The sequence below is a fragment of the Diceros bicornis genome, chromosome 3 (genome assembly GCF_020826845.1).
Source record: "Diceros bicornis minor isolate mBicDic1 chromosome 3, mDicBic1.mat.cur, whole genome shotgun sequence".
Taxonomy (NCBI): Eukaryota; Metazoa; Chordata; class Mammalia; order Perissodactyla; family Rhinocerotidae; genus Diceros; species Diceros bicornis.
In genome coordinates, this window is record NC_080742.1 from 96,835,704 (window position 1) to 96,863,374 (window position 27,671).

The following is a 27,671-nucleotide window of genomic DNA, read 5'->3' on the forward strand; positions in this document are numbered from 1 at the left end:
CCTGCCTGCGTCCCTGATTCCAGATTCATAGATCCAAATGACCAAGATATCTAATAGGCAGCTCCAACTTGATATTTCCCAGACTGACCTTCTGATTCCTCCACCACCTGCCCCTTTCTCATCTTCCCCACCTTAGTAAAGAGCACCGCCATCCATCCAAAACAGTGTTCAGCCAAAACACTGGGAGTCATCCTGGATTACACTTCCCTTCAGCCCGCCACCTCCACTCCATCAGTAAGTCTCATCGAGTCTCCAAAAAATGGCCCCAAGTCTTGCCTGCTGCTTCCCCATCTCTGCCTGGACTGCTGCAGTAGCCTACTAATGGTCTCGGCTTCTCCCTCGCCTCGCCTCCCCTCCCCCAAGCCCCTCTGCAGCCAGAGCAAAATCTTGAAACCTATGTCAGTTCATGTCACTCCCCTGCTCTTCCCCACTGCACTCACATGGCTGGCCTCAGGTTAGACGTCACCTCAAAGAGGAGGCTTCCCTGTCACCCCATCTCAAACAGCTCCCAGTCACCCTCTGTCAACGCCGTTTGAATCCCTCCGTGGAGGGCTTACCACGGACACTCCCGCCTGTCTGCCTGTGCCTCCGTCCCCACTGGAAGGTACCCCACTCAGACTCTGGGGGAACCAACGGACGGACTCGCCCTGGGGCAGGACGGTGCTCTTCAGGGGAGGCCCCCAACAGCGAGGGGAACTCCCGACGCCCTGTCTCGCTTCCCCCACGCCGACTGCCCCCTGTGAGGTGAGGCCGGTGGCGTCAGGACCCGCCTGGAGTCTCCACAGCCGAGGGGCCCGGCCTCAGCCGGCCGACCGCCTGTGGCCTGGGCTGCAGGCGCAGACCCTCCGGTCAGGCGGTCCGGTCCTTGCGCCGCGCCCGGCACCTGGAAGCCCAAGGCCCGTGAGGCCACGTGGGAGTCCGGCCCACTCACCTCTGCCCCGCCCCTCCTCCGCTGCTGGCGGGACACGCTCTCCGGCTTCGCGCTGCCCCGCCCCGCCGCCTCGGGCTCTCCAGGCCCCGCCCCGCGCCGCCTCGCGCCCTCCCCGCCCCGCCCGTCGCCACCTGGCTCCCGGCAGTTGGCGGGAAAGTCTGGAGCTCTGGCGCGTGCGCACTCCGGGGCCCTGGGAAATCTGTCCAGCGACCCATGACGTCACGGACCCCGGTGCACTTGATTGGCTGCTCTGCCGGTCAATTCCACCTCCCTCCTGTGGTTGCTCCTGGCGGCTGGGGTCTCCTGCAGGTTCTTAAAAATTCTGGTACTGCAAAGACCCTCAGAAACTCTCTCCTTCTGTCTTGTTTTACAGATGCAGAAACTTGAACCCAAAGAGAGGAAGAGACTTATGTTCCGCAAGTTAATGGCAGAGTTAGGCCTAAACCCAGGAGTGTAACTCTCAGCTCGGCTCAGGCTGCCACAAAGCTGCATTGAAGGAAGGAGCGGATAGAGAGGCAAGAAGCAGGTGTGCATCCGGGGCTCCCTGACCTACAGGACGGGCGGAAGGTAGAGGTGTTTTGGTTTCTCTAAACCTGGTTTCACTCTCGCCTGAACCATGGTTACCCCTCTGTGCTTGATGACCCTGCACCCACCCTCCCGTTGGCCTTCCCGCCCCTCACCTCACCTCCCTACCCCAAGGCTGCCTTTATCGTCCCACCCTACTGTCTTCACTGCCTCATTCCATAGCAGCCCTGTGCTACCCAAGTCTCTTCGCTGGTGCATCCTCTGGCCAGCTGTCCTTTAGGTCTTTTCTGGCACTATCTCACCTGGTGGCATTCTGCCACATCATGTGCCAGAGGGGCAGGTCTGCCTGGGATCTCTCAACAGCTGGTGGATACAAGAGGGGGAAGGTGACAGAGCTGGCACTGTGGGGCAGATCCAGGGGGACCCTGCAAATCTGTCCATCCTGAGTCCCCTGGGAGTAAGGCAGCTCAGAGGAAGGCCTGTTGGAGACAGCACCAAACAGCACAAGCCTGGAGATTTTTAATGCACATATAAGGTTGGGACAGGCCGGAGGGGGGCCTCAGGAGACCCCCAAGAGGAGTGTATCACTTGCCATGAGTCCTAGCTCTCTCTCCATCAGACATCATCTGGCTGCATGGTCCATCCACCTCTCCCTGGTGGGATTGGCAGCATCCACATCTGCCTGTGGAGTTGGACCTCCTGCTGAGAGGGCCAGCTCAGCCTGAGTCGGTTCAACTCAGTCCTGGGTTTGGAGCACTGTGAGAAGTGGGCTGGTGCCCCCTGGGGCCTGGGGCATCTGCTTTCAGCCTCTCTCAAAAGGCAGTGGACATCTGGAAGGAGAGATATGGATTCAGAGAGGGCCAGTGGTCCGGGAGGCTGGCTGGTTCTGGCCAGGGCCCTGCCCCCAAATCTTCTCCTACCTCCTACCCCTCCCCCACCCGCACCCCCACTCCCAGCAAACAGTGGGCTGAGACTGTCCACAGAACCCAGGACTCACCTAGTAGAGCACATCCTCGAAATCCAGCTGCAGGTAGCGGAGCAGACGGGGTGGCAGGGGAAGGCGGGGCAGGGCATGGGGCAGGCAGGCTGCCAGGTGAGCGCGGAGCGCACAGCGGCTCAGATGCTGCAGTGATCTGGGCTGCCTCACCAAGGCGAAGAGGGAGGAGTAGAAATTGTGGTGCTTCTGGGGACAGAAGGAGGGGCTCAGCAAGGCAGCCTTGGACAAGTAGCACCCACTCCTCCTAAATCGAGGAGGCTGGTGGCCAGTGGGTGTCTACAGGAACTTGTAGAAGTTAGAGCATTTCGGGTGTTCACTCTGTGAGTTTTCTTCTGGGGTCTGAGCGAGTCTCTGAGTAATTTCTGTGGGGCAGAGTGGGGATACTGATGGGGCTTCCCTTTAGGAGGTGGGAGACTTGGGGCCAGACTGAGCGATTGTGTGTTGGGGGTCCTGGAATCTGACCTGCAGAATTTCAGGAGGCACCAGAGCCATGGCCTCCTCAGGAAGTTGCATGGCACTGTAGGTGTTCATCAAAACCTCGATAGTCCTCGGGGACATGCACCAGCGCTCCAGCACCTAGAGGAGGCAGAGATGCATCAGCGCTCCGGGGTTACCACATACTACAGAGCCCTGGTCAGTACACGCAGGATGACCAGATAGCAATAGCACAGCTATTGGGGACTGAATTGTATCCCCCAAAAGATATGTTGAAGTCCTAATCCCACTACCTATAAATGTGACCTATTTAGAAATAGGGTCTTTACAGATGTGATCAGGTTAAAATGAGGTCATTAGGGAGGGAATTCAGGAAGAAGGGATGAGAACAGGAGAAGCCTGATGTAGGAGTGGGGGTGGGATCAAGTTGGAGCCAGATTTATTTTTTCATTTCTTCCTTCAGCAAATATGTACTGAGGGCCACTATGGGCCAAGTACTGGGGACCCAGCAGGAGGACAGACAGGTCCTTGTCAGCTGGGAGCCTCTATTTCGGAGGGAAAACACAATAAACTCATAAATCACCACTTACAGATATGCTGCTGCAAAGGAAAATAAGTAGGCTCAGGGACTGAGCATGGGTGGGAGGGTACCATCCTAGAAGGGTGATCGAAAAAGGCCTGAAGAGGTGGCCTGATGCAGCGAGGGGCGAGCCATGCCACAGGAGCAGCCCATGCCAGGGGACTATCCATATGGTCAGAAAAGCAGCCACATTTGCCTGGACATACACAGGTACCATCACACCCACCCGTGCCTGTGTGTAATACCTATAAGCAGGTTCGTGCTTCATCCACTCAATCTCTTGCTGTATCTTAAGCTACAGGCGGTGGCCACAGACCCTTTATAAAATCTGCAAACAGCTAAGTACTGTATCCCAGGCAGCATTCCTGTACAGAACCACCCCCTGCCCCCGGCCCCGCACACACATGCATATAACATTGGGGGCTTTAACACCCCTGTACAAGGAGGGGAGACCCTTCTACCTGGTAGGCTGGGAGTGCTGCATGTGCGAGGCGCTGCTGGGCAGTGGGAGGAGGTGGAAGGCCTTGTCCAGGTAACAGGGCCTCTGGAGAAAACATCTCACACACCCCATACACCTGAGGCCCTCTGCTTCTGGCCATGTATCTGGGCAGTGCTTACCAGAGCTGTCCCAGCCCGTATACCTGGGGCAGGCCTCTTTGCCACACTCCTCCTTAGAGCTGGGAAAGAGGAGGCTGGTTACATCAGACTTTCCTGCTCTTACCTGTTCCTCAGGCCAGCTTCTCCATGCTTCTCAGGCCACGTTGATTCTTGCCTCTGCACACTGCCTGGAATGCCTGCGCCTTCCTCCTCCATCTCTTCAAACCCTGCCCATCCCAAGTCCCATCCCCTCCAGGAAGCCTCAGCTCTTCCAGCCTGCATCCCTCTCTCCCTTGTCTAATGATGCCCGACATTGGGATAATGCCTAACAGCGTTCCAAGAGCTTTCACATACATGATTTAGCTTTAGAACAACACTAGCTAACAGGTATTGAGCACTACCTCTAGGTTAGGCCCTGTCCAAAGGGCTTTATAGGCATGAACTCATTTAGTTCTCACGCTAGCCCTAAGAAGCAGGCATAGTGTTATATCCTTATTTTACAGATGAAGAAACTGAGGCCCAGAGAGATTAAGCAACTTGCAGAGGGTCACACAGGTAGTGTGTCTGGCTCCAGAGCCTGCACTCACAGTTGCCACCTACCTCAGAGGTTGTTGGAGGGCTGAGGGAACCCATGTAACAGGTCACACACCTTTGAACAGCATCTGGTGTGTGGTCAGGGCTATGTTTGCTCCTCGTGGTACCTACTATGCTCCTATAGCTTTTCAGCACTGTTAGGTGGAGACCGTGTCACATACAGGGAATTGGGTTCAGAGAATTCCAGTGACTTGCCCATAGTCACACAAACAAGCATCAAAGCCAGAGCCTGGATCCAGGTCTGAGCGCCCAGTCCAGTATGGTGGCTTCTGGAGAACTGGCTGGGGTGGTAGTAATCACAGATGGGCCGTGGTGGCTTCCTTGCAGGGAGGAGTTCCTCCCTGGAGGACAGGCACTCCTGCCAAGCCTGGAGCAGATCATGGGATACGGATGCGGACTCCTTCCTGCACTTTCTGATCACCTGGGACACGGTGCCCAGACAAAGGGACAAATAGGGCAGTTTGCTGTGCCGGCCTTTTTGGTCCCAGATGTGGAGCGGGCAGTGGGGTCCCAGGACATCCATTTGCTGCTCCGCCTCCTCCTCCCACCCCCTCCCCGACAGGGAAATCATTAGCTGTCAGAGCCGCCGTCAGATTACAGGGAATTGCTCGGAATTGCTCGTCTCCTAATTATCTGGTGTTAATAGGAGATTAATTAGTGTTAATTGTTGATTTTCTTGTATTTTCCCAAAGGGGAGACCAATCTGCCGAACTCTCGGGCTGTTTAATTATTTGGTCTTGCTTAGGAATCAAGACAGATGCTGCTAGGTTTGTGAGTGAAAGAGAGAGGTGGGGACAGCAGGGGAGCATCCAGAATGGGGCGGGCCTGGGCGAGACAAGCCCCGAGGCGGGCAGGGGTACCTGCCCATAGCCGTATTCATCCTGACCCAGCTCCTCGGAGAACAGGGGTCCACACCCCAGGCCCAGTGCCCTTTGTGACATGACACAGCATGGGACAGGACCCCCTGCCAGGGCATCAGTAGCACAGGTCTTCAAGTTGAACCCACTTTGGGGAAATTAACATAAAATAAGATACAGATTGGAAATTGACAGTGAAAGCCTTTTTCTCAGGTGCCAGGGCAGGCTGGACTGGGTGATGCATGTCCTGCTAAGCTCTCAGAAACCAGGACCACTTCTGTCTGCAGATAGTCAGGAGGCCTTGAACCTCATGACCCAGGCTCATCACTCTGCCTGGAGGAGCCTCTCCTGTAACCAGAGTGTCTCACTGAACAGGTCCCACTGCCAGGCAGAGCTTCCTAAATGCTTCTTTTGCAGCTTGCTCTCCTGATGATGAAACTACTCCCTGCTGCCCACATCAGTCCTAGTTCCTCCTTCAAGACACTTTTCTGATCCTTTATAATCTGGCCCACTGCCCTCAGTCCACCTTCATCACACACACACACACGTGCACGCACACACACACATGTGAGCATGTGTACACACGAGTGCACACACACACTTGTATACACGTGCGTGCATGTGCGTGCACACACACATACACCTCCTGCTGGTCTGTGTCCTCACCTTTGCCCCCACTGGGCTTTGCTTGTGAAATGAAAGGCAGAAAGAACTGACCTATCAAGTGTCCAAGTGTCCTGGGCTGCATCTAGAGCAAGTGGGAGCTCAGGTCAGGGTCTCCCCATCCCTTCACCTTCATTGCCCTCCCTCTGCCTCCAGCCCCGTACCTTGGGGAGGGCCCCAGGCCAGACTCGGACAGCGCCGTGGTTGAGCAGAGCCCGCACTGCGTGCTCTGGACTCTGGGCCAGGGCTGCAGCTGGGCCCTGCAGAGCACAGTGCAGGGCCGTGTGTCCCCCATAATCCATGGCGTTGGCACTGACACCACAGGACAGGAGCAGCTCCACGACAGCCCCATGGCCCCGGCGACAGGCCAGGTGCAGAGGCCGCCGCCTGTCCTGGTCGGCAGCATCGGCATCTGCTCCAGCCGAGAGTAGCAAGCGGCACAGCTGGAGGCAGCGGGTGGTGGTGGCCTCAGCATCAGCAGGGGACGTGCAGCGAGTGTCACAGGCAGCCAGCAGTGGGGTCCAGCCTTCAGTATCACGGGCATTGGGGCATGCCCCCCGTCTTAGAAGCAGGTCTGCCAGCTCCACATGGCCAAGCCGGGCAGCCACATGCAAAGGGGTCTCCTCTTCCTCCTCGGACCGACCATCCACTTTTGCCCCAAACCTCAGGAGCAGCTCTGCACACCTAGTAAGGGCGAGACAGCAGAGAGGAGGAAAATGGGGCACAGACCTACACCCCTGCATTCCTGCTGGTCTGAGCAAAGCAAACAAGGGGGGCGCCTTGGGTGGCTCCTGGTCCTGTCTGCCCCTCACCTCCATGCTGTCCATCACTAGTCATCCCAGCAACATCCTGCAGGGTCAACAATGCCCTCTTTTCAAGTGTACATACTCTCTGCAGAAAGAGCGCACTAAACCCTCTGTGGCAGGAAAGTCAGGAGTAGCCACTACGCAGTCAGAACAGGTGCATTCTGAGGGCTTTACATGCATCAACCTGTTTCATCCCCACAGCGTTCCTATGGCAGGTTCAGATGGGGAAACTGAGGCCCAAGGGTGTGAAGACCTTGCCCACATTCACACAGCTAGTGAGGGAAGCTGGCATGCAGGCCCAGGGGGCAGCAGGGCAGTTGGAGGACTCTGTGTGCTGGGACCGGAGGAGGAAGTGGGGAGTGGGGCCTAGCAGTGGGCACAAGTGGAGATGGGGGCAGTGGGACAACGAACAACACAACCACAACTGGCCAGCCAGATTTGCTCCATGATGGCCCTCATGGAATGGTGTGTATGCCTGTAAGAACGTGTGCACCCAAGGCTCAGAGAATTAGCCTCTCTGCTAAGATGAGCTCCAGTTTCCTCATCCGTAGAATGGGTATAATTGCCAGTACCCAGCCCTAGTGAGTTGTTGTGAGCAGCATCTGAGATAATGCCTGAAAGGCTGTTATCATTAGAGCTCGTAACAGCAGCATCTGGTGGGGTGAGTGAGTGGTATAGATGGTGATGGATCATGGGGGCTCCTTATATTATCCTGCTCACCTTTCTGTATGTTTGAAATTCTCCATCATAATTTTTAAAATACATTTGTTTACTCAAGAAAGGAAGGAGTGATTATCACTGTGTGTGACCTCAGGGAGGCTGGGCTGAAACATGGCCAGAAGTAAAAACGTGGGATTGTATAGAACTGTGTTGCCCAATACGTAGCCACCAGCCACGTGTGTCTGCTGAGCACTTGCAATATGGCTAGTCCTAATTGAGATGTGCTGTAGGCATAAAGTACCACCAATTCTGATCACTTGGTGCAAAACAAGAATGTAAAATATCTCATTAGTTTTTGTATTGATTACATGTTGAAATGATAACATTTTGGATATATTGTGTTAAAATATATTATTAAAATTAATTTCACCTGTTTCACAGATACTTGTACACCCACGTCCCTAGCAGCATTATTCACAATAGCCAAAACATGGAAGCAACCTAAGTGTCCATCAATAGATGAGTGGATAAATGAAATATAGCATCTACATACAATGAAATATTATTCAGCCTTTAAAAGAAGGAAATTCTGACACCTGCTACAGCATGCATGAACCCTGAGGACATTATGTTAAGTGAAATAAGCCAGTCACAAAAGGACAAATACTGTGTGATTCCACTCATATGAGGTACCTAGAGTAGTCAGATTCACAGACACAGAAAGTAGAATAGGGGGTGCCACAGGCTGAGGGGAGGGAGGAATGGGAAATTATTGTTTAATGGGTACAGAATTTCACTTTTGCAAGATTAAAAATGTTTAGGAAGTGGATGGTGGTGATGGTTGCACAGCAACGTGAATGTACTTAGTGCCACTGAACCGTACACTTAGAAATGGTTAAGATGCTGGGCCGGCCCAGTGGCATAGTGGTCAAGTTCGCATGCTCTGCTTCAGCAGCCTGGGGTTTGCAGGTTCAGATCCTGGGCGTGGACCTACACCCTGCTCATCAAGCCATGCTGTGGTGGCATCCCACATACAAAATGGAGGAAGATTAGTTCAGGGCCAATCTTCCTCAAGCAAAAAGAGAGGAAGATTGGCAATAGATGTTAGCTCAGGGCCAATCTTCCTCACCAAAAGAAAGAAAAAAAGAAATGGTTTAAGATGGTAAATTTTATGTTATGTATATTTTACCACTGTTTAAAAAATTAATTTCACCTGTTTCTTTTTCATTTTTGATAGGGCCACTAGAAAATTTGAAATTACATATGTGGCTCACATTGTATTTCTATTGGACACACTGCTGTAGAACATATCTTCAACCATAATATGATAAGTCAGTGGAGTTCTCTAAAGGCTGATGAGGTTAACAGGAGAGAGAAGGTCCACAAAAGGGGAACCCAAAGCTCAAAAACTCAGCACGATTCAAGGGCAAGATGTGAAATCTGGGAGGTGAGCAGTCAGTAGAGAGAGGGCCTCCACCATATGTACAGTTAGTTCATAGATTTGCCAAGGCTCCCTTTGCCAGGATTCCATGCTCATCCAAAAATTCTAAGTGGAGACACATCGTCCAAGGTTCCCTACACACAGGGCATAATTATTTGGGTCACTGTAAAGGAATATTCCCTGTGGTAAATAGTACATTGTCACATTTGGTTATATCCATCAGTTTCTTGTTTGGTTAGTTGGGCTCCGTCCCGAGCCCATTTATCTGAGGGTGCCTGCCAATATGAAAATGATAGACCTGCCAAGTTGAGAACCAGACCCTGCCCACAGGGGCCACTGCGGCCTCGTGGATCACTGGACAGTCAGCTCCCTGAGGCCAGGACCTTAGTTGCTGTTGTACTTAGCACAGTACCTGGAACATGGGATAAGCTCAGAAAATATTAAAACTTTACAGTACACCACCTCCCATATAATGGATCCAGACAAGTGCCCCCATGCAGGCCATGCAGCTGAGCCCCTGCCGCAGCCCTCCTCCACCTCTGGGGAAGCAGAGATTCTCCCAAGTCTGGGCCATTCCAAAGTTCACGGGGCCAATGGTTGGATGGTTTGGGGAGTAATAGCATCCTGACTCCCCACCTGAGCCCTGACTCCTCCATCCCAGCCCAGCAAGCATGCCAGCCCCTGACATGTTCCCCCGTACTCCCTGAGGTCATCTCTTTGCCTCTTCTAGAAGTAGAATGGAGGTTGGGGAGAGGAGTCACTCACTCAAGGGTGCCAGCCCCCCGGCAGAGGTGCAAGGGACGTTTCCCATCCTGGTCAGGGATGTTGGGGTCAGCTCCTGATACCAGCAGCATGTGGACACAGGCAGCGTGGCCGGCAGCACAGGCATCATGCAGGGCGGTGCGGCCCCCAGGGGCACTGTCGGGCCTCGCCCGCCGCCTCAGCAGCAGCCGTAGAACTTCTGTGTGGCCCCGGCTGGCTGCCACGTGCAGTGGGGTGGTCAGCTCCTCTTCATATGTCAGAGACCAGAGTCCTAGGGAGAGAGCGGACATGGGCCTCAGACCCTGGAGGGAGGTAAAGAACTTCCAGGCAAGTGGGGAAGTGACCAGAGGCTGGGAAGTGGGAGCCCAGAGCTCCGTCCCCAGCCTCCCCTCTCCTCCTCAGACCCCCAGTGCCCCTGGCCCATACTCAGAGCGCGGATGTTGAAGCGGAAATCCCTCCATCGCTCTGGGTCGCTGGTATCAAAGATGGAATCTGGAGCCAGGCCGGTGCTGGAGTCCGAGAGGATACGGGAGACAGAGCCCACGTCCCCGGCCAGCACTGCCTGCCAGAAGGCCAGGGCAGGTCCTGAGGCCGTGCGGGTGACGATAGGTCCCTGGCCAGACTCTGGGTGCTCTGCAGACCCTCTGCTGGGCTTCTCCACCAGCCTGGCACAGAGGGCATGTCTGTCACCAGGGGGCTCTCCCTGCCCCCTGCACTCTTCTGGGGACCAGCTCATGAGGAGAGAGTGTGAGCACGTGAGAAAGGGGGCAAGGGGGAGGAGAGGTAGGAGCCAAAAGCAGAGAGAGGGAAAGGAGGAGGGAAACACTGACAGATCGAGGGAGAGGGTCTCTGTGTCCCTGAGCTGAGCCTGACCCGGCCACGCGGTTCAGCAGGAGCTATTCTGGGCTCCGCATGACTTCACTCCTGGGCCAAGGTTTAGGCAAGCTTTGGTTGGGGGAGAAACTGCCAGAGACTTCTCCTTTTCCTCAAGCACTTGGTACCTCTATGCCTGATGCGGTCAGCCCAGCTACCCGCTCCCAGCTGCCTCTCACCCCTCTGGTGGCTGCTCCAGCGAGGCTCGGCAGCCCGGCTCTCCAACAGCAGGTCGGCTGTGCTGTGCGGGGGGAACAGCTCCTGCAACCTCGCCAGGTCTCCCGTGTACAGGGCATTCTGCAAGGCCATGTCATGGCACAGCAGCGGCGATGGCCGAGGGGGCTCCCAGGCTCGGTGGGACTGGGGTCCCCAGACCCGGCAGGCAGGGGCCAAGGGGAGGCACCCCAGACGGTGTCTCCAGTGGGGAGGGGAGCTCCTTCTCCCAGGCATGGCCAGTTTCTGGGAGAGACAGCCAAAGAGGCAGGAGTCAGGGCAATGCTGCTGGTGGACTGTGCGGGCGGGCGCTGGGCCTGAGCCAGGCAGAGGCCCAGTGTGGGCGGGGCAGGGGCGCACACAGAGGCCAGGCCACAAATAGCCCCAACTGGTCAGCTGTTAGGCCCGGGGAGGAAGGCCTCAGGCTGGGAGTGGGAACTAGGGAGGAGCCTGGAGAATAGAGTGAGGATGGAGCCCTCCAACTGTGAGCTTCACCCTAAATACATCAGGGTTGAAAGGAACTACCCAGCTGTTGGTGTTCAATCTGCAATTTCACAGGTAAAGGAAAATGGAGCCCAGAGGTGGGAAGTGATTTGCCCAAGATGTGACAACTTGTTGCAGAGCCGGGACTAGAACGGGAGTGGGGGTAGGGGGCTTTCAAGCTGCCATTTTTGCACTCTGTCTCATCTGTCATGTACTTCACCAAGCCAGCCTCCAGCGTCCTGGGCTCTGAGCCCAGATGGAGGGCATGTGGTGCCAGATAATTTTTCCTGCCCTCCCAAATGTCACCACTTAGCCCTGCACCTTCCCCCTCCCAAACCGAAGGGAGGGTTCCACAGTAATGACAGATGACAGAGAGCCCCACTCCATGAAGCATCCCCTCCAGGGGTTCTCTGGAAGACAGGCTTCTGCCCAGGGGAAATAGGGCTCATCCAGGCAGCAACAGAACTCTCCACGCCCATCCTCAGTGCTGACGCCCCCCACGCCCAGCTTAGGTAGGTGCTGACCCCCCCACGCCCAGCCTAGGTAGGTGCTGACCTCCCCATGCCCATTCTAGGTAGGTGCTGACCACCCCCCAGTCCTAGCTGCTGACCCCCACATCTCCCTAGATGACCCCTGGATGTCCCATGGCATCTCTACCTGCCATGGTTAGAAGGGGTCTCAGCTGGAGAATGAGAAGGAAGAAGTGGCTCTGCCCATTCAGGCACATTAGGATAATGAGACTACTTTCATTTGGGGAAATAAAAAGGAAAAAAGGGAGAAAAGAATCTCAAAACCCAGGCCTTGGGCTCAGCGGAGCCCCCATTGCCCACCACGGGGCTCTGGGCTTGCTCCAGCCCGATGGTCTCACCTCATGTGGCTCTTACTGCCTTTGCAACCCAGCACACACCTTGACCTTTATTCACATACTCCTTTCACCACTTCTTCTAGGAGAACCCTGGGGATCCCAGCCCTCGGTGGCGTGGTTGCCCCCTGCTCCCCAAGTTCCCTGACATCAACCCCCCATATCTTCTCTCCCCACCAAGGGGGACCCAGAGATGGACTTCCGCCCAGGAGCAGGAGGCTGCATCTCACTCAGCCCCGTAAGGGACAGGCTCTGGGTCAGAGGAAAGAGTGCAGAGCTTGAGCAGGTGGGGGGCAGGGTTCTCCAGAGGAAAGAGGTGAAGACCACTCAGAGAAGGCACTAGGTCTACCAACAGCCCCAGCTCTGGCCACAAATCCTCCCTTTCCCTACACGCTCTCTCTCTAGAGCCCTCTCTCCCACCCCACCCCACCGCTGCCCAAGAGCCCTCACCAACCTGACTTCCAGAAACCTTGTAGAAAAAATCCAACCCTAGAGCAGAGGGGACCTTGGAGATTGGCTGGTCCAACCTCTCCTCACCTTACGGGTAAGGAAACTGAGGACCAGAGACAGGAAAGGACTGCCAAGGCCACACTGGGAGTTAGTGCGGATGGGGCTAGAACCAGGGTCTGTGACCTCCAGACTCTTGATTTTTTCTTTTTCTCTACTTCCTGTAGACCTGCCTTCTCCCCTCTCTCCTCTCTCCCTCTCTCCTTCTCTTCCTATTTTTCTCTCTTACATACCTCGAGGAGGAGACAGCTGAGGAGCCAGGACAGGAAAATGACAGGAGATAAAAACAGGGGTGGGGTCAGAGGACAGGGATCTGGGAGCCAGAGTGGAGATGGCTGTGAGCGGGTGAGGGCCGGGGCCCAGGAGAGGGTGGGGTGCGAGGTGGAGGCTGGGCACAGGCAGGGGGCACAGAGCAAGGGGCGGGAAACACAGAGATCGACAAAGAGAGCTGGTCCCCGAGCCGTCTGGGCGTTTATTCCTCTGCCCCCTGATCCCTTCACCCATGGGGCACTGCCCAGTCCTGCCGCTAATCTCGGACACCCTGGCCTCAGCCATCACTTCCTTTTCTTCTTCTCCTTTGCCAGCTTGGCCTCTTCAGCGTCCTGGTCCTTGCTAAGTTTCATCCTCTTCTTGCCCAGTGGGGTCTTGAAGTACCACTCCTGGGTTGGAGGAGGAGAAGGAAGGATAAGTGCGTTGGAACTGACCCTCGGCTCTGCCTCTTGACCTCACCCCTTCTCGTTTGGTGGATGGGCGTCCTCAACAGCCTTTTCTCCTCCTGGGTCCAGGCATCCTGCTGGAGCCATGGTTTCCCTTGCTCCCCACCAAATACCCCAGCCCACAGTGTCAGCCATTGTCAGGGGAAAGCCCTCCTGCCCCCACCCTGAAGCCCTTCTTCCTGTGTTCCCATAGCCATTCTGTCACCCCTGGGGGTGGGCACTGACTCAGAGGTAGGGGAAGTGAGTGGCAGCTGGTGCCAGAACCAATCATGGGCTCCTAATACAACGTGGCCCCTTCGGGTTCCCACCCTCGAGGAAACCAGGTGAGCTGGTTCTGCCCACTAGTCCTTCCCCATGATGTCTTATTTCCTTCCCAGCTGAACTCCATGGTGGAACAGAGGGAGGGGTCCAAAGTGTGCTGTGGGCCTGGGGCTTTGGAGGGCCGACTCCCTGGCTGATGTCAGCCCACAACCCTCCCTCCTGCCCTCCCCCCCCAGAAGCCTCACCTTCAGGGCCTCCTCCTCCTCCCTGTATACTGGCTCCAGCTTTGCCAGATGCCCCAGGAACTCTGAGGCCACCAGGGGCCGTTTGGACAGTTGCAGGAGCCGCCGCTCGGTCAGCACCGATCGGATGGCTTGGAGAATGTGACCGGGCGTGTAACCATCAGACACCTTGGCCAGGGCACTGAGGTCCAGGCTTTGGGCCACCTGGACTCCCTGGGCCTCTATCATATGCTTCCAGAGCACTGCAGGCATGAAGGGAGGACATGGGGCAGGGAGAGGCAGTGGGTGCCTCTGCCTGTATCTGGAACGAGCTCTGCTTCTGGAGAGCGGCTCTACATCCAACAGCGCCTGTCCTCCCAGGAAGGTAAGGACCATCCTCCCCACTTAACATGAGGAAATGAGACTCCGAGGACCTAAGTGGCCTGTGCATGTCCACAGAGCCAGGCCAGGACCCAGGCCACTGGGCTGCTTGTCTAGCAGCCCTTTCGGAACACCTGGCCATGGAGGTGAGGGCTCAGAGCAGCAGTGGGGCATGGGAAGAAGGCTGGGAAGGCTTTGGTAGGGGTGGTCCCTGGATCCCTTCTCTGGCCTGTACCCACAACCCTGGGCCTCACCAAAGCGAGAAGCATAATCGGGCTGTGGCATGAAGAGGATTCGCTCGTAGGTCCTGCACAGCCCTTTCATCTCAGCCAGCTGCGGCCGGTTGGTGGTCCCTATCAGCATCACACGGTCTCCGGGATTCAGCAGTCGCAAGGCCTTGGCCAGGTCCTTCTTTATTCGCTTTGGGTCCATCTGCACTGGGGAGGGACGGGTAGTGAGGTCCAGACATGGTGACTTATCATACGGGCTTCCAAGTTCTCAGAGCACATGCCCACACTCAGCCTCACATGGACCCTGAGAGGCAGACTGGAGAGGCTGTCAGGCCTGCTTTAAGCATAAGGAAATAAGGCAGGAGGAAAACAGGGGACTTGTCCAAGGCCACACAGTAGGTGAGGTTTGGAGTGACTTTAACAAGCCAAAGCCTGCCGGCCTTGACACAGGCTCATCCTTCCTGCCCACTCCCTTACCTCCTGCTCTTCTTTTGGGACCCTCTTATAGAAATTCTTCTCGGCATTTCCAATCCAGATCACAGAGGGCTGTAGGAGTCGAGCCACCTGGACAGGTCAGAGAATAGAAACCCGACGTTAGACATCTCTGGGCAAGGGTCACCTCCCCGTCTGGTCCAACCCAGGGTCAGGGCCAGCCTCGGGCAATGGTGGACTGTGGAGCTCCAGCCTCCACTTCCCACATCCTGCCAATTCCACCTCCCAGTCCTTTGCACACCCATCACACCTCAGTGTGAACAGAGTCTCTGCTCTCCCTGGGCAGTGGGGCTGCGTGTTAAGCTTCATCTCTACCATGAAAAGAAACTGCTATGCTCCCCACTTCCTCCACCTCCCCCATCACCAGGGCTTCAGGTATCCACAAGCTCCTGGCAGGGGTTGGTAGGGAGACCTAGCAGCTCCTGAAATCACACCAAATAGGCAGATGGGCGACCTCCTAAGCACAAAGCCCACCCTGCTCTGTTGTCAGTCTGAGAACTAGAAATGCCAAAGTCAGGGGACCCAGACCTTGAAGACTATATGCACTATCATCTGCACCCCGGTCTTGCCAGGATATTTGCCCTGCAGGTTGCCAGGTGACAGGTCAAACAGATTTGCACCGGTTTCTGTACACACAGCCTTGACCAGCATCTTCTTCCCCATGCCGGAAGGGCCCACCAGGAGGATAGAACGGATGAGGGGAGCCATGGAGTGTATATCTGGGGAGCCTGAGAGAGAAAACAGGGGCCAGAGGCAGGCGGTAGGCCAGCAGGAGGCCCGTGGGGGAGACGTTGTATAAGGTGAGGCCAAAGGCCCAGGCTGGGCAGGATGAGGTTCAGATCCTGGCTGCGCTGCCTTCCCCCGCTGTCTGAGCAATGCCCCAGGCCTGCCTGCTGAGAGGGGCAGCCTAGAGGACTTGGAGAGGCTTAGCCATCACAGTTATGGAGAGCTATGTGTGGGTGTGAGGAGGGAGCCTTCTACCTCCTTCCAACGCCCTTCCTGTTTGCCATGCCATCTGCTCCCACCCCTGGATCATGAAGGGGTAGAATTAAAGGGCGTGTGACCAACCGCTTCAGAAAGATTCCTGTCTTCTGGGAATGGGACAGACTATGGGATGTCACTTGGGATTGAGTAAGGGGCTAGAATTGTGGGCTCCTCAGCAGGTCAAGGGCCCACATGTCTTCTGGGGTGGCCCAGTCTGAGTGAGACCTCCTGCAGAGCCGGGGGAAGGCAGGAGGAGTCCAATATGGGTCCATGGCTCCACAGGTGGACCCAGGCTGGACATGCCTGCCTCAGCCACCCTATCCTGCACCCAGGCTCCCAAGAGCCACCTGTCCAGCACTCTTCCCTCTCCCCAGGGCCCCTCACCAAGCCGGAGGACCCCGTACAAGGCCACGTTCTGTCGTATGTCAAACAGGGAAGGCACGGGCAACTTGTTGGCCAAACTCAGAGTGGATCCAAGATAGAGGTAGTCACCTGGGGGGACAGGTGGCCACCTGGTGAGTGGCACCCACTTGGGCAGGGCCAAGAGAGGGAAGCCCTTGAGGAGAAGGTTCACGGCCAAGAGTGGTAGTCAGCCACGGGAAAGGCTATGGCTGGAGGGCCTTGGGCACTGTTTCTCATTCTGGGAGCAGGCTCTGGGGAGGAGTCTCACCAACATAGTCTTTCAATGCCACTGTCTCGCTCTTCTTCAGAAAGCCAGAGATGATGAGCTCTTCAAACAGAGATTCCACGGACCTGGCAGAAGGTGGCACAGAGGGGCCCCCAAGGACAAAGGGGAATGGAGACAGAGATGAGTGAGGCAGCGCTACGGGCACGAGGAGCAGGGGATAAGGGGCCCTCTTTCCCAACATCCTGTGGTCAAAATTATCGATAGTGCCACTGGAAGGCCAGCATCACACTGCCCCCAGAGGGCAGTCTGCCCACAGCAGGTGCTCTGTGGGTTGGGAAGGCTGTGAGAAGGACCAGCATCCTCTGCGACACCCCCTCCATCAGTCTGCTCAGGGTCCAAAGTTCCATCGGAAACCCAGTGGTTTAGGTGACGCATTGCCCTCGTCCTAGAAACCACACTTCACATGTTCACGCTACTGGGAGGGATGGCCATTAACACAGCTAAAATCAGTGTGATCGTGACTTGCTTCACCAGAGAATTGAGTAGAAAAGGACCACTGACAAGTTCTGCAATGCCCCAGAGTGGAAAGTCCAGGGGGAGAGGGCTTTGGTGGGGACAGAGCTGCTTAAGGTAAAGGCTGGAGGGAGAAACAGGAAGGAGGGAGCCTTGAGGACAATACTCCACTCACATCTTATTCTGCATCATCATGTTCAAAGCACTTTCTTATGCTTCTATTTGACCCTCACAGCTATATTGTGAGTTTGGCAGGACAGGTACTTGGTTAACGAGGACAGGGAGTCGGGGAGGTTAAGTGACTTTCCCAAGGTCATATACAGCAACAGAACCAGGACCAGAAGTCAGATCTGTCCTGGACAAGCACTTACTCCACCACCTCAGTAAAGTGGAGGGTCTGCTACCTGTTTGAGGTCAGATCTTTTTCCTTCTTCTTCTTCCCAGTTTTGTTCCCAGTCTTTTTCTGGTCGAAAACAAGCACGTAGACAATTGTCTTCTGTTCCTTACCTCCCTACTCTGTGTCCTCCCCTGTCCCAGCCCTAGCCCCTCATCTTGCCTTTGGAGCCTTCAAGGGTCTCCCCTCCTCCCTGTCCACAGCCAGGCGCAGGTTCTTCAGCTCTTGACGCATCAGCTCATCCACCTGGGGGGACAACAGGGAGTGTGGGGGGCAGCCAGTGGCTGGGGAGGACAGGTGGGAGAGGTGAGGATGAAGGCAGAGGTGGAGAAGAGGAGAGGAGCCTCAGAGAAGAACGAGCCAAGCCCAGTGACGGCAGCACGGGTGGCCACCAACCTTCCTACATGCTGTTTTGGAACCCTCAGCTTTTGCATCTCTCACCCCCCACCCCACCCACCCCCACCCCTATCCCCGTACCCTGCCATACTCAATCCTAATCTGTATCCTGCTCATGCATTAGCCTTGCCCTCAACTGGCATCGATGTGGGGAGAGGCTCCCAGGATGGACTCGATTGGCTTTCTGTTCAAGCTCCAGACCCACCCTTTAAAGTCTATGGGACCTTGAGCAGTTGTATGACCTCTCAGCCTCAGTTTTTCTTGTGTGTAACATTGAGAAAATCATGTTGCCTACCTCAGGGGTTGTTGGAAATATCACATGATCTAATGCTTCTAAAGTGCACAGCAGGGTGTGGGCACGCTGCAGGAGCTCTTTAAGGTTGGGGAGGATGATGGTGGGTGTGACCTCAGCTCAGCGCCCCTCCCTTTCCCTCACACCAGGCTGCATCCACACTCCAGGGGAAAGGGAGACAAGGGAGACAGAGGGGGATGCAGAGGACAGCAGGGACCAGATGGACTGAGACAGAGCTAGGACTATGCACGGAAGGCAGTGCCTAGAGGATGCTACAGTGGATGGGCAGGCTGAGGGCTTGAGGACGAGAGAGAGGACAGAGGGGACAGAGCCTGAAGCAGCTGGAGGCCCTGGTGGGAGGAAGAAGCCTTCAGGAAAGCCCTGAGCCAGCGTGCTCACATGTATCCGGATCTCCTGCTCCACTTCCTTCCTCTTCTCTGCCCGAAGGGTCTCAGCGTCAAAACTCTGATTGGGGTGTACGCTGTCAGACCTGTTCTTCCACAGATCTGACCGTGAGAGATGGACAGACGAGTGGAGGTCAGAGTCCCAGGTGTATGCATACACACTCGTACGCACACGTGCATACACATGCACGTGGACCAGGAACCTGACCCAGGCTGGTTCCCCTCTCCTCACCCGGTTGCCTGGCACTGCTCCTACCCAGACTGCAGACAGAGGCCTGATCCCAAGGCCTGTGACTGCAGGATTCAGACCCAAACTCATAATGCCCCCCATCCAGAGAATCATACCCCACACCCCTCTCCCCCTTTGGCATTATCCCCTTGGCTTACACACCCACACTGCCGCCTCATGATCCACATAGCCTATGTCCACTTTCTCCATGACCAAGGGTCACCCCAAGCCCCTGCAAGGCCCAGACACTCTTTCCCAACCTTCTCGCCTCTTACTTATGTACTCCTCGTGTCCGGCATTAATCACAGGTATAAATTTGGATGGCAACACTTTCAGCATTGTATCTGCTTCCTAGAATAGAAACAGCCTTTGACCTTCACCCCCTCACCTCCACCTATCACAGACTCTGGTCCTAATTCTCACCTGATCAGCCCTCCTGCATGAATTCCCTCAGACTTTGTCCCTGCCCACTTGGTCCACATGTGCCTTACCCCCTTCCTGGTCTTGTCTTCCTTCTCTTTCTTCTTCTCTTTTTTCTCCTTTTCTTTTTCTTTATTTTTCTCTTGGTCCTTTTTTTTGCTCTCCTGGACCTGTGCCTCCAGTTCTATTTTCACCTGTGACCAAGGATGAAAGACATTTTAGAGAAGATCAAGGGGATTTTATAGGAGCAAGAGAACCCAGGGCCTGAGGCTAGGGTGGACCCAGGACTCCCAAGTCCTAGGGTCACTAGTGGGATCCAGATGGCTGAGAGTCCAGAGACCCCACTGGGGTCCAAGACGAAAGGCGCACCAGGTGAAGGAGTGTTCTGATCAGAGCTGCTGCTCTCTCCTGGCCCATGGGGATCTGGACGGTAGTCTCACCAGATAGGTTTCCTTTCCCTGGCCAAGGGTGCCTTCTCCAGCCACAGTTATCCCTCCTCCCCCTGTAGTCTTGCTAGCTACGTATAATTTCTCTGGCCACATCTGCCTCCATTGAGGCTGACCTCTCCCTGTACCCCAATGCCACCCTCAGTTTACACTCAATATTCTCTGTAACCTTAGACTCCACCTGCCACAGAAAATCTCCTGTCCCCACCTCCAAGGTACCTCTTCTGGAGTCTTGTCTGCAAAGATCAGGTAGGATCCACCTAAAGACTCATCTGGATAATCAGGGAATCGGCCAGTAAGGGCACTAAGTGAACATAAGATGATCAGATAGATGGACAGGTGGGTGGCTGGACAGAGGGATGGACAGATGGGTGGATGGATGGGTAGATGGATGGATAGATGGATAGAGGGAAGAACGGGGAAAGATGAAGGGCCGGGGAGATAGAGGAAGAGAGGGAAAGAACGGATAGTTACAGAAGAGAAAGGACAGATTACTCAGGGGGCATTCACGGATGCTTTTCCCATCTTATTCTGGCATTTTCTCTTCCAGCCAGCGAAATGGAAAGTCACGTGTGGAGATGGTCCTATAGATTGGGGACCCCAGATTTAAGTTGTGTGTCAGGGGAATGGAGGTAGATGGAGAAAAGGGCCCAATCTGGACCAGAAGACAGAACAGGTGTGGGGGACCCTGGAGTGAGGAGGGAAAGGAATTGAGGGTTTGGTCAGCCGAGGCTGGGGACACTAACTGGCACTCGATAAACCACTGTCGGATTTGCTCCTTCATTTTCTCCTGCATGTCAGGCCCCTCTGTCTCTTTGAGAGAATCGTGGGCCTTCACCATCGCCAACTGGAACTCCTCCTCCTTCTCCAGCTGGCGGAGCCTCCGGACATCCTCCCAGAGGCAGGCCTGGGACATGATGCCCAAGCGCTCCACCTGGTTGGGCGAGGGGAGCTGGGGAAGTGGGAGGAAGTCGAAGGACTCAAGAGTGGGAGTGGGGAGGATCCAGCCCCAGGCCTCAGTCACACACACCTGCCCCCACTCATTCCCCAACACACCCGCACACGCAAGGCCTCACATACATACCCACATGGAACAGCGGGCATGCCTGCATCAGGAGAAATTGTGTTTGGAGCCGAAACTCATCTGTGTAAATTACTCTGATAATGAGTTTGCTAGATGCATCCGGGCTGGCCCCCCTGCCCGCCCCTCCCAGCACACCCTCCCCTGTGAGCCTCCAGCCCCAGCCCCCACACACACCCCCACCTCGGCGGCCCGTGTTGGCAGCCGCTCTTGCAGCCACTTTCCCGCCTCATTGGCTCCCAAATGTATTTTAAATATCATTCTGCGCAGAGACAATTACTGAAAACGCTGAGCTCACACTGTTGATGGGCCCGGGCGGCCAGGCTCATTCCTCACCCACCGCCATGCCATGCCCCCCTGCCTCCACCCCACCAAGGGCCGACCCCACCTCCCTCTGCCTGCTCTTGCCTCCTGGGGGTCCAGGTCTCCAGCCCCCAACTCCCATGCAGTGGCCCCTGGCCACTCCCTGCTTCTGAACCCCCCAAGCCTTCTGGTATAGGCATCCTAGCCCTTGTCTCCAATCCCTCTGGCCCCCCAGCCCAGCCCATTCCCTTTATCAGCCAGGCCTCCACAGCCTCTGCCCCACTGCAAAGCCCTCTCAGGGATCATGACACCACCCCCCACCCCCCGCCCCCGCCACGGTCTTCCTTTCCTAAGTCAGCGGAGACTAGCGGGATGAAAGAGCCATCAGAGAGTATAGGGCAGACAAGAAGCAGGGAGCCGGCCTGTTCACCCCGCCTGTAAACACACTCTGGGGGCTCTGCCCCTCTTACCACCCACACTCCCCAACGAGCACACTCACACTCAGGTTATGTAGTTCACACTTAGCCCTCCTCCCTGCACAGCAGAGGAGAAGCCAGTCTGGGGCCCCCAGAGCAATTGGGGAGCCTGTGGCCCAAAATGCTCTGATGTGGTGGGGGTGGGTGGCTCCCACTGGCCTTATGGCCTCCTCGCTCTGCTGCGCCCACCTGTGCAGCCTCTCCTTCCAGCTAGGGGCACAGACATGGGGCCTGGGATGCTCTGTGCTACTATTCCTCACCCCGCCCCACATTTGCGATCCGTTCAAGGGCCCTATGAGATGGAGGGGTGGAAAGGGATGTAGTTGGCTGTGGCTTTCTGGTCCTTTCCCCTCTTTCTCAACCAAACCCTGAAGGATCCCTCAACCAGGGTCCCCCAGCCCCGGCCTTGCCCCCTCCACTCACGCCTACCACAGTCCTGAGTGGAGGGAAGTATGGGCAGTGAGGGGCCGTACAGGGCTGCACTCTGGGGAGGGGGTAGAGGGATGAAGAAGAGGGGAGTGGCCTCATGCCCTGGCCAGCCTGGTGCCCCACCTGTGGCCAGAAAGGGACTCACCATGCCAATCAACTCCATCTCCGTTTGCCGGTCCTGCTGAGTGCGCTTCCTCTGCAGGTAACCTTTCCACACCTGGGGGGACAGATGGGCCCAGACACTCCCCACACTGCATTTTTGTAGGGATGTGGTTCTCGGGCTCAGCCCCATGGGGAGCAGTAGCCTCTCTTGCCAGGAAGGTCTGGCTAGGGGAGATTTGGGGTGGGAGGTGGGGGAGGAGTGCTGGGGAGCGCACCTCCAGGAGGGCAGCTCACGGGCAACTGCCACCCTGAGCAGGAACAGCCCAGAACAGAGTGGGGGTAGGGAAGCACCCAAGCTGTCCAGTTCCCAGGTTTCGTTCCCTCAGGGCCCCCCAGGAATTCCTCTTCATCTCCACCCTCTCACCTGCTGTGTCTTTGGAGGCACAGATCAGAGTGGAAGTACCACCTTCTCCAAGTGGCGCTCCCCACTCTTGTGGCTCAGAATTCCCATAGCATTTGGAGTAAGTAAGTACTTGATCCCACCCAGGCACATAGACATCAGCTCTATAAGGACCATGGAGCTCCCCTAATTAATTCCCACATTTTCGACACAAGGAAACTTGGGCCAGCGACAAGACATGGCCTCTTCCAGGCCCAAGAGCTGGTCAGTGCAGAGCTGAGACCAAGGGCCGGGTTTCCTGACTCCTCGCCGAGTGCTCTTCTCCCAGGCCCCTCTCAGGCTGGCCACTCTCAGGCCCGTGGACAACCTAGTATTAGTGGGGTGGAGGGCAGGGCTCTGGCAGAGGGAGGCAGGGCCAGTACCCTATGCGGTCCTTTCCATTCCCTAACAATGCCTCAGTGAGCAGGCTCTGGACCCCCCCCATGTCTCTTGTCCTGACTTCGTCCTCCTGCTCCTGTGACTAGCATAGGAAATGCACACAATGACTAAGTTAACACATTCTTTCCTTTGATTAGCCTACGAGAGAACTCAAAGACCGCACCGCAGTATTTCCATACCCTTGATGTCTGCCAACAGGGACAAAATAACTTGCTTTGGCTCTCACGGGGGAAGAGGGGCGCTATCTTTGGGTCCAACCTTCCTTCTCAAAAGGCTTGCTTTTGCGAGCCCTGCGGGCGAGGACCTCCTCCTCATCTGTGGGGCAGCCGGACATCGGTATGGTCACCCAAATGCAGAGGCTCCGATCGGGATGCTCTGCATACTAATTAATAATCTAAAAATCTATCCCATTTGGAGAGGATATATCTTCTCAGGCTTGATGATTGTTAGTTGGTTGGTTTGCTTTTTTTTTTTGGTAGGAAGTGGTTCTAAGTTTCCTGTATTGGGCTAGCAGACAAGTTTTTGAGACACTGGGACTTGAGAGAGAGAAGATGGGAGAGAAGACTGATTCAAGAAAGATTTAGCCCCATGTCAGCAGTTCTGGGCCTGTTTCTGGAAAGAAAATGTGGCAAGAGACCTCCTGTGACAGGGCAGGGCCATTGGGTCACAGGAGGAGAGCGTTCCCTTTCTGCACTGAAATTTTCCTAGAAACCCTCCGGTCTCACCCAGCTGGTAACCACTACTGCCTGGAGTGGGCCTGTGTTAGCAGCCTCTTGGGGAGTGACAGAGAGGCCACATCACACACTGGGGAGGCCAGCAAGGGCTCAGAGGCATGGAATGGCAGTTCAGAGCAGAGAAGAGGCATGACCACCAGAACAGTATGAAGCACAGGGAAACCTCAGGATGGGGCTGGGTTTTGAGCAGTGAGGCAGGATGGGGTGTGATTGTGTTATTTCCACGTTAAAGTAAAGCATGTCCCCAGACGGCACAGACCTTAAGGACACCTGGATCACATCAGTTCTCAAACTCTTATTTGTTCATCATGTTTCCTTCTGCCTCAGCTGTCAGGAGGCTCGGGACCCATTTTAGTGACTCATTTTTAACATGAGTTAAAATAAGTCTTAAGAGTCTCTGGAATGATCATCTACTCTGTTCTGCTACCTTATTATGGATCTTTCTCCCCTAATTTTAATGATCTTTCTGTTTCTAGGGTTTTTATGGTATCCCACTTCAAGTCCTTTTGGGGGTAGCAATGTAGAATAAATAATAACAAATAAGATACATGGTTATTGACTGATTAAGGTCCCTAGTTTAGGATCTAGTTGTGGGGCAACAGAATCCAAGCACGTGCATCTCTGTTGTCAATTGCTGAGCTGGGCATTCTTCCCGGAGGAGGGGACTCTACCCTGACCTTCCTCCTAGGTGCCAGGGGTTACCTTCTGTATAGTGATAGCTGCTTGGTCCTGACTGAACTTGTGCTGTCCCTCCTCCCAAATCTTCCGATCCCGCTCTTCCTCTCTCCGAATCTCTCGCATAAAGGTGGCTCGGAGCCGGCCTTGCCTGGCCCGCTCGGCCCTTTGCAGTAGGGTTACGGCCTCAGTCCGGTGCATTTCTGGAAATCTCTGGCCAGAGCAGGGGCAAAGGAGCAGGAGGAGATGAGAGGGGGCTTGCGTCCTGGCAGGCAGCTGGGATACCAGCCGCCAAAGGACGTGCTGGGGGCTTGATCCTCCCGGGGCATCTAGGTGCCGACCTCTGTCCCTCTACCTTGGTGTTGGAAGGCTAAAGGAGCACAAGAGCAGCCTTGAAGGGGGCCAGGGATTACCCACAGAGCACTCGGAGGTGGGTCTAGGGCAAGGCAGGGCCTCTCTGCATCCTGGAGGGTGGCAACTCTGTTCTGGGAGCCAGAGTCTGAGAGGAGTCTGGGAAGATATCTCCTGGACTTACTTCCTCGGAGGACACTGGCTCCATTCTGGACAGGATCTCTGCCAGCATCAGCCCTTGCTCCCTCAGAATGCTGGACTGCTCCAGCAGGAAGTATTTGGGGATTGGAACCTCCAGGTCTGCCTTTGGGGAAATATGGGGGAAGGAGGGTCAGGAATCAAAAGCTGGGCCATCTGACTGATCCATTACCATTTTCAGCTGCTCACGCAGACCCTGGTGCTGTTTTCCTCCATCCTAGAGCCCTGGGGTGGGAAATTTACAGGTTATGGGCAGATCACCCAAAGGGCTATCCCTCTCTTCTCCTGCCCTCACCATGTGGCCAGAGTTGAATTCTGGAGGATCATGGTAGGTAAAGGGCAGTGGTCTCAAACCTGGCTGTACATCAGAATCAACTGGGAAGTCTTAAAATGCAGACTCCTAGGCCCTCCCCAGACTACCACATCAGAATGGCAGAGGCTGGAGAATCTGTTTGTTTTTTCAAGTCTACAGCTGAGTCTGATGCAGCTGGTCTGGAGAACTTTGAGACTGTCTTGGACATGGAGCAGTGAACCATGACCTCAGGGCAGACTAGAGGCCAGTGCAGAAGCTCTGTGCTCTGGAACTTCCCAGTGCATACAGATCACCTGAGAGTCTTGTTAAAACACAGATGCAGATTAGTGGGTTTCAGGTGCAGCCAGAGATTCTGCATTTCTAACAACTCCTAGGCGATGCTGATGCTGCTGGTCCACAGACCACACTGAGGAGCAAACATATAGAGGACTCTCTTCACCAATCCCCAGTCATTCCTGCGTCTCGCCAGCCACCTCCTAACTACTTGCCTGCACTGCCAGGTTCCTGAAGCCCTTCTCCTGAGACCAAATCCCATCCCCTGATCTGCCCTGGCCTCCTTCCTTTGCAGATGTCCCAACGCCAGAGGTGTCGGTGGGAGGTCAAAGTCAGCCCTCATCCTCCATCAGCTGTCAGGGGCGTGGCTCCGTGTCAACAGGAGGTCAAGGCCAACCCCCACCCCCAGCTGGCGTGGGCTTGGCCCCGCGCCATGGCCTGCACACCGGTGTGAGTTTGAGGTCCTGCAGCACGCGGTCCAGACAGTGGCTCTCACACAGGTCGGCACGCACCAGATCATCCTTGAGCTCCAGCACGCGGCCCGCCACACTGTCCAGCAGGCGCCGCAGCAGCCGCCGCTTCTGTGGCTGCAACATCTGGTCGTAGAGGGTATCGAACCGGCGCAGCAGCCCCAGGTAGTACAGGTAGAGCACTGAGAGCCTGTACTGGAAGGACTGCCGCTCCCGGTCAGGCACGGGGTCGAGCAGGGGCTGCTCTCGGTCCAGCAGCTCTTGCAGGGTCACATGGGAGGAGTCCCAGAGGCGTTGATAAGCCCTGGAGAAGAGGCAGTGTGCACCAGGGTGCTCTGAGGCTGGGAGGAGGGGGGACAGTCGACAGGGGAGATGGACGCTGATCTTTTGAGGAGTGTGAACTCGGGGTTCCAGAAAGTGTAACGTTAAGGTTACTCATGGTGTCAAAGTGAAGTTCAGTGAAATGAGGGGTCCTCGGCGGGGAATGAGATGGTAGTCACAGTGTGCACACTGGGGCTTAGAGAAGGTGTGAGACTGGGGTCACTGGCGGGAGGGAGTCTGCTGATGGTTTGGCAAGAATGAAGAGTGGGCATGGCCCTTAGGGGCTCCCTCTAAGGAGGGCTTTTGGAGTTAGCAGACAGTCGGTCCTTCAGGGTGAGGGTGCAGCCCAGGGGTGCTGCAATGGTCTGTGATGGTGGATGGGAAGTGGGGGTGAGGGATGACTGTAGCGAAAGGTCCCTTCCCCAGAGCAAAGCCCTGGTTCTGGAATGAATAGTCTGGGGAAGTCGGAAGAGCGAAAGCTGACCACAGGCAGGAGCAGCCATGGTGGCTATGTGAATGGCTGGGGCCCAGCACAGAACCTCCCTCTCCCCACCAGTCCTTCTCCCCCTCCTTCGACCCCAGCCTGACAGCACCAGGGAAGCACTTTGCTCTTTGCTGTCCCTGACCTGGGGGCTCCGCTCCAGCCCCTCACTCACCGCTCAGACATGGTGCCCACTCCTCACACTGCCCTTTGTGAGCTGGTGGTGGATTCCACAGAACCTCTGTGATTCCACCCTGACTCCACCCCCCAAATCCAGAACAGCCCTCTTTTAAGAGTTCTGTCCCTTTGTCCCAATGTTCTAAGGCAGTGAGGGGAGGGGGCTGCAGGTGCAGGATTGGGGACACATCTCAGAGGACATCCTGGAGGCAGCAAGCTGGAGGGAGGGTGGAAGCCTTGGAAGGTTAGGGCAGGGTGTGGTGTCAGCTGTGGCTACTTTTCTGGTGAGGATCAAATGAAAGCATGGTCTCTGAAGTCACCCTGTAACTGTGAGGCTCTGGGTGAACACGGGTCCTAAAGGCGTTACTCTGACTGCACTTCTCAGTGGGAGGAACCCTGTATTCCTTAATTCAGACCCAGCCTCCTTTACTCTTGTATACGACTGTCCTGGAGGCAGCTGTGATGCGAGGGGAGAAGGGCCTGGAGTTGGGGGCGGAAGGCCTGGGCTCACACTCTGAGGTCACAACTTATTCCTTGAAGTGAGCATAAGCAGACCTGAATCCCTGGGCCTGATGGCAGTTCACATGGTTCGTGTGAACTATACCATGTAAGGAATGACTTGAGAGTGTAATGGACAGGACTCAGTGGTGATTGGG

At 55.6% G+C, this 27,671-nt stretch overlaps 2 protein-coding genes across 2 annotated transcripts; both read right to left on the reverse strand.

The window, feature by feature from the left end:
- Nucleotides 1–2,453: 2,453 nt before the first annotated feature.
- ASB10 (ankyrin repeat and SOCS box containing 10) lies at nucleotides 2,454–11,171 on the reverse strand. Its single transcript, XM_058570021.1, has 5 exons — nucleotides 10,901–11,171; nucleotides 9,852–10,119; nucleotides 6,344–6,863; nucleotides 2,916–3,029; nucleotides 2,454–2,639 (listed from the first exon to the last, which is right to left on the reverse strand). Exons 1-5 carry the CDS (start codon nucleotides 11,169–11,171, stop codon nucleotides 2,454–2,456), a joined length of 1,359 nt encoding a protein of 452 aa, XP_058426004.1.
- A 2,169-nt stretch (nucleotides 11,172–13,340) lies between these two features.
- IQCA1L (IQ motif containing with AAA domain 1 like) lies at nucleotides 13,341–26,860 on the reverse strand. The gene is made up of 19 exons (XM_058535291.1): nucleotides 26,842–26,860; nucleotides 26,013–26,377; nucleotides 24,967–25,086; nucleotides 24,459–24,644; nucleotides 22,228–22,299; nucleotides 20,540–20,745; nucleotides 20,013–20,097; nucleotides 19,419–19,541; nucleotides 19,203–19,278; nucleotides 18,694–18,800; nucleotides 17,769–17,852; nucleotides 17,617–17,675; nucleotides 16,742–16,824; nucleotides 16,456–16,563; nucleotides 15,616–15,815; nucleotides 15,073–15,159; nucleotides 14,620–14,797; nucleotides 14,009–14,247; nucleotides 13,341–13,445 (listed from the first exon to the last, which is right to left on the reverse strand). The coding sequence occupies exons 1-19, from the start codon at nucleotides 26,858–26,860 to the stop codon at nucleotides 13,341–13,343; spliced, it is 2,502 nt and encodes an 833-aa protein (XP_058391274.1).
- Between the last annotated feature and the right edge of the window lie 811 nt (nucleotides 26,861–27,671).